Here is a 17,336-nt window from a genome sequence, read left to right as displayed (position 1 = left end):
CCGGTACGGGGGCAACACTGAGGGTTGCGATCCGCTGCCGGACACGGAAAAAGACAAAAAAGACAAAAAAAAAAAAAAAATTTAACAAACTGCAGGAAATTCCATTTGTCAGTACTTGCAATAACAACACTTGGTTCAGGTCCTGACTACACCACTTTTTAGTTTTGGAACTTTAGGCAAGTAATATTGCTACTCTAATGCAGAGATGGAGTAACATAAACTTCAGGTTATAGAGAAGGAAAAAAGAAACGGGAATGAGAAGGCATAGAATTTTATAAAATTTTATCCTCTAATTTTCTTATTCAATAGACATAAAGACCTGTTAATTGTGTGGGAATGTGTTTTCTCTTCATCATTTTGAATCTCACTAAAGAAAACACAAAAGTTTATTTTTATTGCATTGTTCTACTTGGATAATTTTGGTGATAAGTTCCACTCATTTATTCAATTATTTACTTAGGTAACATTTGTTTAAGTGCCTACTGTGTTCCAGGTCCTGTGTTAGAAATCAGGATTACAATGAGGAAAAGAAACAAAAGCTACTTGTTACCACGAAGCTCAGAATCTAGTGTTAAGGACATACATTAAGTAAAATAATTCCATTAATGAATAAATAATTACAAATTGAAATTTGTTCTCTGAAGGAAAAGAATGTGAGAGTTCTGTGAGAGTATTAAAGGGTTAGGAACAATGTCCTTAGTAATGACATTTAAGCTGAGATCTGAGTGACGAGTAAGAAGCACAAGCAAGTTTGTGGAAAAATGCTGCAGCAGTGGGGAGCCTGGAGAATTCAAGTAACAGAGAAGGAGTGCGTGACTGGAGGCCTGAAGGCAAGGTAGAGAGTGGTGTGAGACAATGCTGAAGTACTAGATGAGAGCCAGACCACTCAGGGCCTGTGTATTAGTCTGTTTCTGTTGCTTATAACAAAATGTATGGAACTGGGTAATTTGTAAGAAAATGAAATTTATTCCTTATAGTTTCGAAGGCTAGGAAGTCCAAAGTCCAGGGAACACATCTGGTAAAGGTCTTGGTGGTGGCAACAGTGACCCAGGGATCTCATATGGCAGAAAATGGTGGAGCAGAGAAAGACTAAACTCTCATGAGCTCTTCTTTTAAAGCCTTCAGAACCAAGCACTTGGCTGCTATATTAGTTCATTTTTGTTTTGCTATAACAGAACACCTGAAACTGAATGATTTATATAGAAAAAAGATTTATTTGGCTCACAATTCTGGGACAGCTACATCTGGCCTCAAGCTGCTCCTACGCACTGTGGAAAATGGCAGGCAGCTGGTGGGTACAAGCAGATCACATGGCGAGAGGAAGCAAGAAGGGGGCAACCAGCTCTCGTGGGACCTAGCAGAGCAAGAACTCACTCATGACACCCCCATCCCCCAGGGTATTAATCTATTCATGAGGGATCTGCCCCCATAAGCCAAACCAATCCCAACATCGCCAAGTTGGGGATCAGATTTTGACATGAGCTTTGGAGGAATGACACCTCCAAACTATCAGCCATCATTATTAATCCATTCACTAGGTCATGGTCCTAGAATCTAATCACCTCTTCAAGGCCCCACCTTTCAATTACCATAATAGGATTTCCCATCCTCAACAGTTACAGTGGGAATTAAGCTTCTAATATATGAACTTTGGGAACACAATTTAATCAATGCACAAAAGCCTGGTAGGGCACCTTAAGGATATTGAGGAGTTTTAGGCAAGGCCAATGACATCAGATTTATGTTTTCAAAGGGTTTTTGTAACTATAGATGAAAAGACTGCAGGAGAACCAAAGTGGATAAAAGGAGGCATCTTAGTAAGCTATAACAATAATCAAGGTGAGAAATGATGGTAGTAGCTAAGACCAGGGTAGCTTCTTTCAATATGGAGGTAAGTGGACAGTTTTGAAATATTCTTAGGTAAAATTGATGGAAGTTGGTGATGAATTAGGAGTGGTAGATAAAGGAAAAGGCAGTATCAAGGATGACTTCTAGGATTTGGGCTTGTATAACTGGGTTTCAAATGAAGCCATTTTCTGAAGTAGAGTGTAAATATCTTTTTTTTTTTTAAATTATTTATTCTTCATTGGGCAGAGTTGACCTTTCTTGAGGTAAAGCAGAGTCATGGCAAACAAGGCAGTGAAGTCATAACTCAAAGCAGTTCATACTAGAAACTACCACATGAAAAAGATGAGCTCTGAGGTCTCCTTGACTGGGGTTCTTAATTGCACAATGATTGCTAGGTAGAACAGGCACAACAGTATGGATTTGCTGATATTTACTTTTTTATACTGATTATCACATCAGAGAGAAAAACCACAGACATCTAGTGCCCATTAGGTCATCAAGCTTATAGTTTCTCAGTATTACTTTTTTTTAAAGAAAATGTATGTGACCCAGGACCATCATCTGTGACCTCTTTGTCTACTGTTAGACCCTCTCCCAATCCTCTTCCTAACTTTCCACCGGTTGGAGTGAGTTAGACCCTGTGATGTTCTACTCCAAAATATGCTTTACTTTATTTACATGTGGCTTTTCATGTATCATTACCATGAGGTAGGAGCTCCTATAACCAAGGCTACCTGTGTGGTTCAGTCTCTCACAAAGCCCATTTGGTTAAACTCCAACTTAGTTTTGACTCTTCTCACATTTGTGGTTGTACCAGTGTAAACAACCTGCAGTTTTCTCCCAATGATTTCTCTGAATTCACTTACTTTATACACATGCTATTTTTAGGCTGACCAGTTAGCTCAGGTGATAAGAGCATGATGTTTATAACACCAAGATCAAGGGTTCAGATCCCTGTATTGGCCCACTGCCAATAAATAAATAAATAAATAAATTCATGTTACTTTAAACACAGTGAAATCTTCCTCTAATTCAATAGATTTCTTTTCTGGTTCAACAGTTCCTAAATAGGAAGCACTAAAAGAGTCTAATTAGGAAGAAAGACTTTTTATTGGATAAGTTCATTTTCGGGTCATTTATCATATCCAGGTTGAGTTGTCAGCAGGTAGATGATATGAGGCTGGCATAAAGAGGAAAAGTCTTAACTGAAGTTAAATAAATTTTGGAGATTTTGAAGCCATTATTTTGGATGAGAGTGCCTAGTGAAGGAGAATACCATATGGAGTAAGAAAAGAGGGCCTAAGCCTTTAAGAACTCTAGCAATAGGTGGCTGAGTTAAGGTGATCCCGCAAAGGAGATAGAAGGAGAGACCAGAAGGGAGGATAAAAACCAAAAGAGTATATGGGCTAGTGGAGTACCAGGTGCGAAGAGTTCTTCAAGAAGGAGGGAGGAACACAAGTGCATGCCTGATGGCTGCTGAAATGTCAAATAGGGTACAGACTTAAAAATGTCCATTGGATTTAGTGAAGTTATTGGGTATGTTGGCAAGGGCTGTTTTTATAAGATAATGGGGTAGGAGTCAATTTGGAGTGGGTTCATAGGTGAGTGGAAAGTTAGGATGTGGATATAGCAAGTTTACAAAGTTGGCTGTGAAGAGAGATGAAGACAGGTAACTGGAAGATGAAGAGTTTGGAGTGGGTTGAGGGAAGTGTTTTTTGGTTTGTTTGTATTTTAAAGGGAAACTATTGCACCATGTGGAAATTAAGACTAGTTATAGAGTACTTTTAAAATTCTATTGCTTTTGTGCACTGATTATGCATAGGAGTATGCATTTTAATCTGTCAAATGGAAAACCAGACTATTTTGAGAAAAGCAAGGTATTCTAATCAATTTTCTTCATTTTGTTGCTCATTTACAAGGGCAGTTTTTGCTTGAAAATAGTGAATTAAAATATCTTCACACATATTTGGTATTTGATGATGAAATATAAAAAGATTTAATCACAAGTAAGTTTTTTACACTTACCCTCTTATTGAAGCATTTACATATGCTAATTCAATCTGTTTAATAGTGTTTTAAATCTTTTTTTCTCCTCTTTTATCTTAATGATCTTAAGAATTGGAGTCATAATTAGCACTGTATTTAAAGGGGTGGTGGTTCTGCCCTTACAGAAACTCGGGTCACAGACCCATCTGTCCATAGTGTTGATGATAGTTTCATGCTTAAAATCAATGTCATAATAACGTATAGTATTACTTTCTGAGACCACAGTAAGAGTAATAGCAGTGCCAAGATGATTTACAAAGTATGTAGCATATTTTGTTTTATAATCATTAAGTAACTGTCAGTTAGATGCAAGGTCTAAACTGTTTTTTTCATTTTTTGACTTAATCGTTGAATACCATTTCAGCTATATTTTGTGTTGTTCAAGCCAAATAAGTATCCTAGTATGAATTTCATCAGAGTTTGGCCCCGGAGGCTCTCTGAGGTCTTATAAATCATGGGTGGTTGTTCTATTGGTCTCATAAAAAAGTGTAGGAACATTTGCATACTACCTGTGCTATAATTGTACTGAGTTTGTTTTTAGGGTATTTACCTTTTTAATAACTTCATTTAATTTTCTTCACCCTTTTAATATAAAATGTATTTATTTCTTTATCTCTTTATATTTTTCACATTCATTTATTTCAAATAGAAAATGTTTTTTAGGTTTCTTCTGTGTCCAGGGTGAAATGGGTATCAGTTCCATCAGAGGAACTGGTGGCAGCAAGTCTCATCTTTATTTTGCACTTCTCTTTTTCTCTTATTCTCCCCACTCCCTTTTCTTTTCTTTATTCTCTTCTTTATCCCCTCTCTCTGCCTTTTCACTTGTTTCTGCCTTCTTATTTACCTTCCTTTTTATTCTCCATATTCTCTCCTTTTTTACTTTTCTCTTGATAAAACTTTTTCCCTTTTATCACCCTTTTGTCCTATTTCAGCTTGCCTCTCTTCATTTTTCTTTCTTTCTCTCTTTCTTTCTTTCTTTTTTTTTTTTTTTTTCCTGATTTCCAAAGGTAACCTAAATAGCAAGAAGCACACGGTCCTGGACCCTCATTCCAGATCTGGCATTTTGCTTATTGCTTATTTCCTTTAAATATACTCTGTGATCTCTTTGACCTTTATTTTTCTCATCAGTAAATCAAACAGGACAATACCTGCTTTGCTTATCTCACAGGATTCTTCTTTGTATCAAATAAGGTGAGAACAAGTGCAGCCAGGGTGCAGACTTACGTCATAGAGGCCAGGGTTTAGAACCCACTTCCACACTAACTAGCCGTATGGCTTTGAGTAAGTTATGAACCCTCTCTGATCCTATTTCCTCATCTACAAAATGGGGATAATAGGATCATTGTGAGGATTAGAAATAATTCACGCAAAGTACTTTGCACAGTGCCTAGCATATAGTGGGTGTTCAAAAAGATAATAAAATATAATAATGATCACAAAATTAATGTCATCGTAATGAGTAAAGGCACTTTGGAAATTAGTTGCTGTACAAATGTAATGTGTATTTCTGCATTACAGTTACTTGATTTTGTTCTCTTTTTAAACTTTTATTCTTATATACTTTGTAAAGCCCTTTTTCCTTCCTTTATCTTGTTCCTTGTTTGCCTTTCCTTTCCCCATTCATTCTCTTTTTTTTAACCTATTATTTTTATATCTATTTCTTTAATGTCTTATCATGTTCATTTTTATAGTTTGTTGTACCTCTTCCTCCTCAGTCAGCTCCTTCTATTAGCATATACAGAAACACCTTGTATGTTTTTGCTCTCTTCAAACCACCGCAGTAGTTCAAAATGTGTTCCAGAAAGGAAAATGTTCACCATTAGAATATATTTCTCCTTCAGATTAAATGAAATATTAGAAATTGATTACCTTTTTGAAAATTGGGCTAAGTCAAGATGTTTTAAATAACATGGCTTTCGTTTTATTTAAATTTATCTTTACATTGTAGGGAGATTTCACACAAGTGGAATCCTAAACAAATCGGAGAACACCTTCTACTGAAATCGTAAGTGTCAAAATGGAATTTTTATTGGAAATTTTTATAGTGTTAGAATTGAAAAAAATCTTATTAAATAAGTATAGTGAAGGAAATTATAGTAATGAAATATTTGTAGGAATAGAACTTCAAAAGACAAGTATCATAGAGTTTAGGAATAAAATTCTTAAATACATATTATCTTTAAAATAAATCTTACTAAATTTGAAAGACCGGCATCACAGCCTAATGTATTCCTCTGTTCTTAGGAAGTTAGAAAAGGTCTTCAAATTGTTTAAGCCAAATTTTCAAGAAAATTATCATTTTATTATTAAGCAGAGATACAAATGTATTTGTATGGTAATGAAAAAAACCAAAACCTTAGTGACATTAAAATACAGTCCTAAAGGCACTTAGTGATTTTTACAACAGTAACAATTTTTGTAGACTAGGATTTTACTCTTCACTTTTTAATTTTTTTTGAAGATTGTGAATTGGAAATCCTCCAGCCTGCTGGCTCCCTCTATGGGACATTCCAGCACATTATTACTTAGTGATGTTCCATTCACCTTGAAAACCACTATTTGCCAGGACTTGGCCCATAAGGGTTAGGTAAGTCCCACCTTGATATTATTTTAAATAACTATACAAGGGTACTTCGGAAAGTTCATGAAAAAATAGAATTAAAATATAATATGAATATTTCCATGAACTTATTGAAGATCCCTTGTATTTTGCAGGATTGCAGAGTTGTAATATTACTATGTCTAATTATTGCTGAAAAGAAACAACTTTGCAAAGCTATATAATATTGTTTTTGAAAATAAAAGGGGGCTTCACTCACCACTGAAGTCTGGCTTTGCTCTGCTGTATGGGAAGTCTGGGAGTAGATAATGATAACAGGATAATAGCAGAAAAATGTACTTGTTCAAACATCACTAAATAGGCAAGCTAAGGAATGGATCTTTCATCCTAAATATTTAAGTATCATAGGCTTCATTTAGCTCTGTGCAGGTAGTTGTCCAAACAAGGAATCACAAATGAGCCTACATTTTATTAGTTTAAAATAAAATCTATTTTCTTTGCAGGCTGTCCCTGTATTATTATTAATACTTGATTTTTTTCATTTCCCTTGAATAAAACATCCTATGTTACAGATCTCAGAAGTTAATATCTTTAGGCCATAGGTATTAATGTTCGAAAACCTTAAAAACATCATTCTATCTTGAATGTAAATTATGTTAATTTATAAAAGCAGATATTAAAAAGTTTAGTGTAACCATCCTGTTTCACTGTACTGATAAATTTATTTTAATTTCTACAGCCTAACTTATGTGGTAGCAATGCCATTTTATTCAGCAAGTCTAATTGAAACGGTACAGGTGAGCTATTTTTTATTGTCTTTTTATAGTTAAGAATATTTTTTTGGAATAATCAATATGTTACGTATATCTGATTTTGTAGCAGGAAAATGTAAGAAAGTATCCTTTTAAAATATTTATTTCAGAGGCACCACACATAAGTTCCACATTGCTGATATATATATTTCCATTGCAAATTTAGGTCACACTTCCAGTTTTAATTATTTTTATTCCTTCCATAGGCAACTATAATCTTCATTCAAATATTTCAGAACCCAGCCTATGACTCTCTGAATACAAAGAATCTATAAACTTTTTAAGGCCCTTATGTACAACTCAGATGATTATGGCTTGTCATAGGACAAGACAGTAAATTAATATTTACTGGAGCATAAACATGATGGATAATCATCCTGACAGTGAGCAGGTGGTCCCCATAGGTAATTTACTAACAACATTCTTTTTAAATATGCCTTTTAAGGAATATTTGATATTATTGTTGTGGTAAGTACTAGAAAGCTAAAGCAATTCCTGCTAGCATTTTAAATTCTGTGTGCTTGTTTTACTATTCCTAAGCACATGGTGGCGCTTCAAGTACATTGAATTAAATGACTCTCACTATATTCTTATTTACACTTAAAACTGTAAGATGAGGTAGTTCTAACTTTACCTATACACAAAATCCAACTATTTGTACACCTTTTTTCTGTCTCCAGTATTAGATCCTCTAGCATATTTTTTCCCCTAGTATGTATGAGTGCCCTCTCTCTCTAAAAACCCCCAGTGGATCAGCCTTTCCTCTTCTACTTACTCTTTTCAACTTATTTTCTTTTCTGGCCCGGTCACTGACCTTTGAATTTTTTTGCTGTTGTTGTTAAAGCTAACTTCAGTCAAATGAACTTAACATCTAGTGACCCAAATGTACTTTCCTTTTCCCTTGCATTTGGCATTGTGTTAATAAATGATAGAACCTTTGTATGGTGCTATAAAATTTACAGAGTTATTACTCTATACCATATTGCCATTTTAAAGATAAGGGGGAAAAAAAGTAGCAAGAAGGTAATTATATAAGGAAAAAAACTAAGCAGAGTGATGATTAATTTTCTCATTCATAAAATGGGAATAGTATTTTAATAACTGAGTTATAAAAATTAAATGAGTTATTTATGTAAGTGCCCAGCTCACTATATGATAAGGGTTTTTTTTTTTTTTTTCTGTGTTTTTTAACCTAATGTCCATCCTGCTCCAGATTCCATCTGCTAACTCTCTCCTTTTGACTCCTTTTGTCTGCTTTTCTAGAACTCTTTTTTCCTTCTGAGATTTCTACTTTCTTGAACATTATCTTCTTTCAGTAACCTCTTTACTCTACCATCCCTTCTGTTGTACCTTAAGGCTCAATCCTTGACCCTTTTTTTTTTTATACTATATTCATTATCCTGGGAGAGCTCATTTACTCACATGAATAATTTTAACTCTACTCTTTTTGTAAATTAAATCTTCACCTCAAGCTTAACTTATAAAAACAATCTCATCTAGACCCTCCTCTCACTTTCTATATTAAAGGCAGTATTGTTATCTTCACCCTAAAGATTCAACACTGTAGTTCTAGTTTTAGGAAAGTTTTTGATTTTTATGTTTCTTTCATCCTTCATAGCTAATGAGTCATCATGCCTTCTTAGTTCTAACTTGAATAAGTTCTAAGATTTGTCTGTTTCTCCACACCGATAGGCCTCCATTCTCATCCCTTCTTTACCACATACTCAGCTTATTACATTATCTTCTTTCCTCCTGCTTTATACTCAGTGGTTCTTTGCCTTATGGGGAGCTCAGATCTCTTTGAGACCTTTGTTTTCCTTGAAAACCACACATTTATACATAGATCTCCTGAAGAACACCTACTGAAGCCCACGAGTAGAACTTTCTAGTGATCCATTTCTTCATTAAGGATCCTTGTTCCAGTCCCTTCATTTTAAAGGTTCGTTCTATGTACACATGCAAGATTAGTGTTCTTAAGTTGCAGTGCTTATATCTTTGCTGATTAAGGATCCGTATTGACTCATATTCCCTAAGATCTTCTCAGCATAGTATTAAATCAAGGTTTTTTGTTTTTTTTTTCCTTTTTGTCTTTTTTCGTGACTGGTAACGGGATCACAACCCTCGGTATCGTGCCCGCACCACGCTCAACCAGTGAGCAGACCGGTCTCTATATGGGATCTGAACCCTCGGCGGGAGCGCCGCTGCACTCCCAAGCGCCGCACTCTACTGAGCGTGCCACCGGGCCGGCCCTAAATCAAGGTTTTGATTGACTTCACTTTATCTTTTCAGTTTGTCTTCCCTAAGTGCTGAACTTTTTTTTTTTTTTTTGTCCTTTTTGAGACCAGCCGCACCACGCTCAGCCAGTGAGCGCTGTGAGCGCACCAGTCATCCATATATAGGATCCGAACCCATGGCGGGAGCGCTGCTGCGCTCTCAGCGCCACACTCTCCCAAGTGTGTGCCATGGGCTCGGCCCCTGAACATTTTTTTAATTCACTAAATATTTATTGAGTGCCAACCTGTGTCAAGCACTGTTCCAAACCCTGGGGATACAGCAGCAAACAAAACAGACAAAAACTCTCTGCCGTCATAGCACTTATTGATGTCTATCTTCCCACAATAATATAAGATAAATATAAAGTATATTAGATGGTAATAAATGCTAAAGAAAGTGAAAATTAAGCAAGGAAGGTAAATAAGATGTGAAGTGGGTAGGAAGAGGCAGTTAATATGTTTTTAAGTCAGGAAAGGCTTCACTAAGAAGGTGACATTTGTGTAAAGGTCTGAGACTAAGAACAACATGGGTATTTCGGAGGACATTCTAAACAGAGGGAAAGCAAGTACAAAGGCCCTTAGTTGGGATTGTATTATGAGTGTGTGAGGTGTAGAAAGGAAACCAATATGGTTGGTGCTACCTAAGCAAGGGGTAAAACAGGAGATGAGGCCTGAATGGTAAGTGGGGACCAGATCATATAGGACATTGTAGATCATTATAATAATTTGGCCTTTACTTGGGGAGAGGTGGAAAGTCTTTGGCGGGTTTGAGAAGAACAGTGAAATGATCTGACTTCTGTCTTTATTAGGATCTCTTTGACTGTTGTTTCAAAAATAGACTGGAGTGGGAAGGGTACTGGGGTCAGAAGTAGGGAAATGGGTTAGTAGGCTAGGCAAGTTCATTTTAGTCTCATAGTTTTAAATATCATCTATGTTGGGAAGGTGGAACAGTTTGGTCAGGCCCCCCTTGCCTCAGAGCCGGTTCAGGATTGTTCAGTAAACATTGTGTGGGTGGAGTGAGTGTGCCCACATAGCGCTGCCTTGGCTGGTGTTTTACTGCCTCTGGTGCCCGCCCTGTGTGGCCATGTTTTTCCATACCTGCAGCTTCCAAGGACTGTGTTGCCGGTTACCTAGCTCATAAACCTGTGTGAAAGGGTCTGGTGACCCAGCCTGGCATGGAAGGGTCTGGTGACCCAGTCTGGCATGTGAAGGGTTTGTGACCCAGTCTGTGAATGGGCTTGAGGGGTCTGGGAGCTCCAGACCCAGCCCTAGCTCAACCATTGGCCCAGTCGGTGCAGGATTACCAGCAGGTAAAAGAGCCGTGACAACTAGCATGGTCACCTAGCTTTACAATTGGTGTCATGAACAGGATTAAGAGCTAGACCATTGGTGCTATGAGGATTCCAGGCCTTAGCCGTAGCTTAGCAGTAGCCAGACAATCTATTTAATGAAAACTCCCACAATTGCAAAATGTCCAGCTTGGACCTTTTTCTTATAATCTTGATTGTAAATTTCACTTGGAGTTTATATACTTAGCATTTCAGAACTCTTCATCTTCTCCCCCAAATTGCTGCTCCAGCAATATTTCCCAGCTCAGTAAAAGTTAGTGCTCTTCCTTCATTTCCACTGGACAATCAACTTGGGGTCACCTTTGACTCCTCTCTTTTATGCCTCCAGTGTAATCCACTACTAATTCTTGTTGGCTGATTTTAGGATAAAAGCACAATTGAACCACTTTACTTCCTCCTAGTCCAAGCCACCATCTTCTCCTTACTGGATAATTGCAGTGACTTTTTAACTGATTTCTCAGCTTCTGCTCTCAACTACCTCTGTACAAATGTCAGTATTATTTTAAAGTGTAAATTGTTTCATATCCATCTTCTACATAAAATCAAACAGTTATTTCCCATCTGACTAGAAGCCAGAGTCTGTACAGTGGTGTATGAGGCATGGTATGGCCCCTGGCTACCTTTTTTACTTCATCTTCTACTCTTCTGCAGTCTTGCTGCAGCTAAATTAGCCTTTTAGCTGTTTTTTTTTTTTTCTTTTTTTTTTTCTGCCTTTTTGTATCTCTGTAATCTGTATTGCAAACTTTTTTGTTCACATCTCCAAAATTATAAAAAGGCAGATGTTGCAGATGATAGTAAGACTAACATTTATTGAGTGCCTACTGGGTACCAAGCCTTTTTTCATTGAACACTCACAACAATTCTGTGCATAAAAAGTGGGTAGTACTAGTTTTTATTTTTATGGAATGGTAAACTAAAGCTTTGGAGAAGTTAAGTAACTTGCCAATGGTTACATAAGCAGTAAGGAATGGAGGCAGGATTGAGACCTGTGTTTAAGAACTCTAAGCACTATACTGCCTCCTTAGCCATCATGGAGTTGTTGCTTGTTCAGATGAGTTCTAAGGAGCTTCTTAAGGTTGGGGAAAACTGATGTATTCACCTCCACATCACCCCGATCTCCTTTCCCCAATAGGAATAGCTCCCAACTTCACAGTACCTGTTTTATAAGATTTCATTTGAAAAAAGAATTGAATGCTTAGGTAACAGTTGAAGTATGCAAACCGTTGATGTTTTCCCTCTTTAGTCAGAAAACTAGTATTTAAAAGGGACCAAGTAAGTGTCTCTTTTTTGTGGCAAAATAAGCAAATGTTAAGTTTTACGTTTTTCATCATTTTTATTTCAGAGTGAGATAATTCGAGATAATACTGGCATTTTGGAATGTGTTAGAGAAGGAATTGGAAGAGTGATAGGCATGGGAGTGCCTCATAGCAAACGACTTCTTCCGCTTCTTTCCTTGATCTTCCCTACGGTGCTGCATGGAGTTCTTCATTACATCATCAGCTCAGTCATTCAGAAGTTTGTCCTACTAATTCTAAAGAGAAAGACTTATAATAGCCATCTAGCTGAGAGCACTAGTCCTATGCAGAATATGTTGGATGCTTATTTTCCAGAACTTATTGCTAACTTTGCTGCCAGTCTTTGCTCTGACATTATACTTTACCCATTGGAAACAGTTTTGCACCGCCTTCACATTCAAGGAACACGCACAATCATTGACAATACAGACCTTGGCTATGAAGTGCTTCCAATTAATACACAGTATGAGGGAATGAGAGACTGTATAAATACCATAAAGCAAGAGGAAGGAGTGCTTGGTTTTTATAAAGGGTTTGGTGCTGTTATAATTCAGTACACACTGCATGCAGCTGTTTTACAGATTACCAAAATTATTTACTCTACACTTCTTCAAAATAGCATTTGAAATTTAGGTTCTATCACTGGTTAGTGTAGAAGACATAATCTGGATAATTTGCTATGAAATTATGAGGGATAAAAGTGAAATACTGGGGGGAAAAGTGGATTGGAAAGTGAAACTGGTAGAAAAAGCCCATGCTGATTATATTGACTCTTCATTATTTTTTAACGCATAGGTGTATATTTTGGATCAAAACTATTTCAAATCTGAAAACTCAGTAAAAATAACATATCAATTAAATTCTAACTAGTGTAGCACTCTACATGCTGAAGAAAAAGTGAACCTGGGCAGAAGCAAAAATTTATCATCAAATATAAAACAAAATTTCAGAGAGTCGAATCTATTCCATCTGACCTTAGTATTTATTACATGTTTTTTTACCTTCTAGATTGACATTGGTATATTATTCTTAATACAGTGTACAGTATCAGGAGGTTTCACCTTTAAGGAAATAAATTATGTCATCATTGAAAAAGACTAAAAGGGTTAGATTTGGCTATCTGTAAACAGGAGTTGAAGGGTTTTAAATTGCATTGTCCTTATATTGTCCTTATATAACTATTTTAATGGCTATACATATGTGTGTTATATAAAGCCATTTATGTACACACATATAACCTGGAATTCCTTCATCATCCCTACAAATTCTGTACTCTTAGATAAGCTTATTAAATAAAATGAAGTAGTGCACTTTCTGCTTGAACATCAGAATAAAACATCAAAAGCCAATTTAACCCAAAAGATTTAAGTCAAATATAGCATACTTGTCCATATCCAAACCCAGTGTTTCAGTGCCAGCAACTTAAAACTTGTCATATGTGTATAAAGTTTGGTTTGCTTATCTAGTTTTGTGAATTGTCAGGCTATTTTTAGAACCACACTTAAGAGAGAATATAAAATAATCATGACAACTATAACTGTTTTCACATTTACAAATTGGGTACTTAAAGGAACCTCACTTGCCTTTCATATCTGAATGACTTGTCTTGCAGGAGACAAAATTAAAATTTACCTGGGAATTTGTTCCTCTTGTTTACCATATAGTCATCATTGAATAATGGCTCCCATTTTTATTTTCTTTCAGTTTTTGCTTAAAGTTTTATACTTCAAGCTAGATATACGTAAAGGGAAAAGCAAGTTGTCTTTATCACTGTTTATTTAAACTGTTTGGATGAATACTGAAGGAAAAATACAGACCCTAAAGGAAATTTGTTCTTGTGCTTTATGGATGAGGGGGGCAAAATTACATTTCAACATATAGCAAGCAAAAACATTATCAGTTTAATAAAAAAATTCTGTTTCTAAATTTAATTTGGTGGATAGGCTCTATAGTAAAATGATATGCATTTGACTGATCCATCATTAAATATTTTAAAGCTTTATTTCTTTGTGTGGATGATCACAGTTTTACCACAAACCATTTAGCTATCTAAAGTGCAGCGACTTTCTACTGATTTTGTCCAACCTAGAATGCATACAAATTGAAATTTCTTGTTCTTGTTAAATGTCACAGAAATGGTTACTTTTTGTGATTAATAGTGTTGGGACAAAAGTATGATCTCCAAAAAGTGTGAAACAGTACATAAGTAGCAGTTCTATACTGTTTTTGTGTGTGTTTGTATGTCTGTATGTGTGTGTTTTAATTACTGAAACACATAAGTTTTCCATTTTTTAATTCTGCCAAGAGGGGTGAAATAAAATTAAAACACCATTATCACATTCTGTATTTTATGGTCAGTCTTTTAGATTATAATTTGCATTGTCCAACCTATGGCATTTAAATTGCTTTCATTGCATTTGACCTAAATAAATTTTTAGATGTTTATCTAAACTTCCTAAAAACCCTTTATTTTTATTATAATCATGGCTATTTCAGATCAAAATAAACCAGAAAAGTTTAAATTTCAGAAATTTCTAGAACAGAATTTGAATGGAATCAAGTATTTACTAGTGAAAATCTGTGGGGTCTTTTATCTAGCTAAAAATGAGATATTTCAAGATTATCTGTTAAAAGTTAGCATGAAAATAAAGTTACATAAATCTGTTTCATTGTGGAATCATAAGGCTGATAGGCTGACATACAACCACACACAAGTTAGGTTGGTCTATTTTCTGTCTCTTTGGAGAAAGAATACAAATTAACATTAAAACTAAAATTGAAAATCAGAAAGTAAAATACTAATTATTTTTTAGTGCCATTCTGAATTAGTTGAAACATAAATCTTTAAAAGTCAAACACTTAAATTTAGGCTGGATGAATATGTTTCACTGTATTTAGAAAAGAATAAGTAAAATTACCATCAGATACACTCTTCCTCTTTTTAAAATTGCTATTTTTCTTTAACCTATGGGTACCAAAACCAAATACCCATGGGTTACATCTCATAAGATAATAATAGCTCAGAATAATACTTTTTAACTCATTATGACTAATAGCATTGTGAAGAAGATTCTATTGAAATGTTCCAAAGGCCCAGTGGTCTCTTATATAAGCCATATTTTGGCCATGGAGCTTGTGATACGCTTGCCTTAATTAAGCTAAGGGTTTCTTAATTTGAATTATATAGAATGAAAGTGATTGAATTAGAAAGTGGTAAATATTAGCATAGTATGTCAAATGAATTTCTTAATTGATTTACTAGACATATGTATATAGACTTTACAGAGCTGCCCTTCTCAATTTTATTTTAAGGGCCCTTAAAAAAAATCCTTAGGATAACAAGGTTATTTATTCAAGCCCTCCCTCAAACTTAGAGCACTAGATGTTATAAATATGAGACAGTAGAAACAAGCTAATTTGAAAATTGTGGTACTTAATACCTTAGCCAGTGTTTGTAGAAACATAAAACTGAAGGAATAAGAGATCTTGCTCAATTTTGCACATGTGCCTGACTTTCACAACTGTTTTTTTAGGACTGGCTATGTTATAACTGCTCAAAACATTCACTTCATTGGTTGGGTACAAATACTTCAGTATTTCTATCCAAGTATTTATAAGACTCCTCAGAAAATAAAAAACAAAACATAAAATCACTGTTTTGATGTTTGTTTTATCAACTGAGATTGTGGAAGATGTTTGCTTTCAGTTAGCTTACTAATCTGTCAGAGCAGAAAAGACCACTCAGCCGGCTCTAAAAAACATCACCAGTGTTGAATTATTTTCAAAACTTACATTGAGCAAATAAAATCTCTTGGTAGCAATTCACATTGCACTAGAATTTCAGTGATACTTAAAGTTGGCATTTCTGCTTTCTCTTCTCTTTCAAGTAGTTGTACATAATCTCTCTCTCTCTCTCTCTCTCTCTCTCTCACACACATATAAACTGAGTGTGTGATGTCTTACTTTTGAGTCATTGAGTATCATTGATATGGTACCAAGTTATATAGCAGAGTAACAAAAACTTGTGATTTGACAATGAATCTTATACCATATTACCTCAGCTAAAAGAGGTGTTTGGTTTGTATGTCTTTTTTTTTTTAAGTTTGTCTTACTGGTATATTAAATATTTTGGGTAAACTGTGTAAGATAAAAAGTTCAATAAAATGTTGAAATAAAACCAGTACTTTTCTCTAGTTGATTCTAGAGAACTGCTCAGGCTGGTAAAAGATAAGGTATATTTTTTAGGTAGAAGTAAAAAGAAAAACATGTATGTAAAATTAACTATTTTGCTCACCATTTAAAAATCCTTCTCTAGCATCATAAAAGTGATATAACTGATGTAGTTCATAAAACAAGTAACATGTTTCCTAAAGTATGTTTTTTGGGTTTTTGTCTGCATTATATTTTGTAAAAGTCTTACATGTTACTGTATTTAATCCTCACTACAGCCATATTGCCATTTTTGTAGTTGTGCTGTTTAACTAAGGAGCAAATAGATACAGATAGGTTGTGACTTGTCCCACACTAAGCAACTGGGGAGTGAGGACAGCAAAATGGCTAGTAGGAAGCTCTACACTCCTGTCCCTCCATAGAAACGGGAGGAAAAAACACAACAACAAATCTTCAGAACCAACTTTGTCAGAATTCTGGGAAACTGTCAAAAGTTCATGGCAAACAAGTGAATGCTGAATCAAGAAAAAGGCAACTTGATGGTAGAAAACCTTTGTATCTTCACTTGCCATTGTTCCCATCCCCTTCTGGTATTAGTGGCAGTCTTAAAAACAGCAGTTTATTGTCCTTGGTTCCAGAAGGAATAGAACAGAAATTACTCAGCAGAGGCAATGGAATTATATATTATATATATATATATACATATATATATAATATATATATAGTGCTGGAAATTAAAAACAAACAACAGCAACAAAAACTGTTAGGCAAGATTCTGTATCTAGCAAAACTATCCTTCAAGAGTGAAGGGGAAATTAAGACATTTCAGATAAATAAAAGCTAATGGAGCTTTTTACCGGTAGAACTTCCCTACAAGAAATATTAAAGGGACGACTTAAGGCTGCAAAGAAAGGAGAATAGATAATAACCTAAAGCCATATTAAAAAATAAAGAATACTAATAAAATTAACTATATAGGTAAG

The 17,336-nt window shown here is 35.2% G+C and overlaps 1 protein-coding gene across 1 annotated transcript in view; it reads left to right on the top strand.

Annotated features, from left to right (window-relative positions):
• SLC25A46 (solute carrier family 25, member 46) overlaps positions 1–15,833 on the top strand; it is a 31,051-nt gene extending 15,218 nt beyond the window's left edge. The window contains exons 6-8 of the mRNA XM_008591304.1: positions 5,843–5,899; positions 7,194–7,251; positions 12,231–15,833. Coding sequence (XP_008589526.1) covers positions 5,843–5,899; positions 7,194–7,251; positions 12,231–12,809 — 694 coding nt within the window. The 3' untranslated portion in view covers positions 12,810–15,833. The remainder of the gene's footprint in view (positions 1–5,842; positions 5,900–7,193; positions 7,252–12,230) is intronic.
• The last annotated feature ends 1,503 nt before the right edge of the window (positions 15,834–17,336 follow it).

Source organism: Galeopterus variegatus, unplaced genomic scaffold (genome assembly GCF_000696425.1).
Source record: "Galeopterus variegatus unplaced genomic scaffold, G_variegatus-3.0.2 Scaffold6823, whole genome shotgun sequence".
In the NCBI taxonomy this organism is placed as follows: domain Eukaryota; kingdom Metazoa; phylum Chordata; class Mammalia; order Dermoptera; family Cynocephalidae; genus Galeopterus; species Galeopterus variegatus.
Note: the sequence above shows the minus strand (reverse complement) of the source record. Positions and strands in the feature narration are given on the sequence as shown.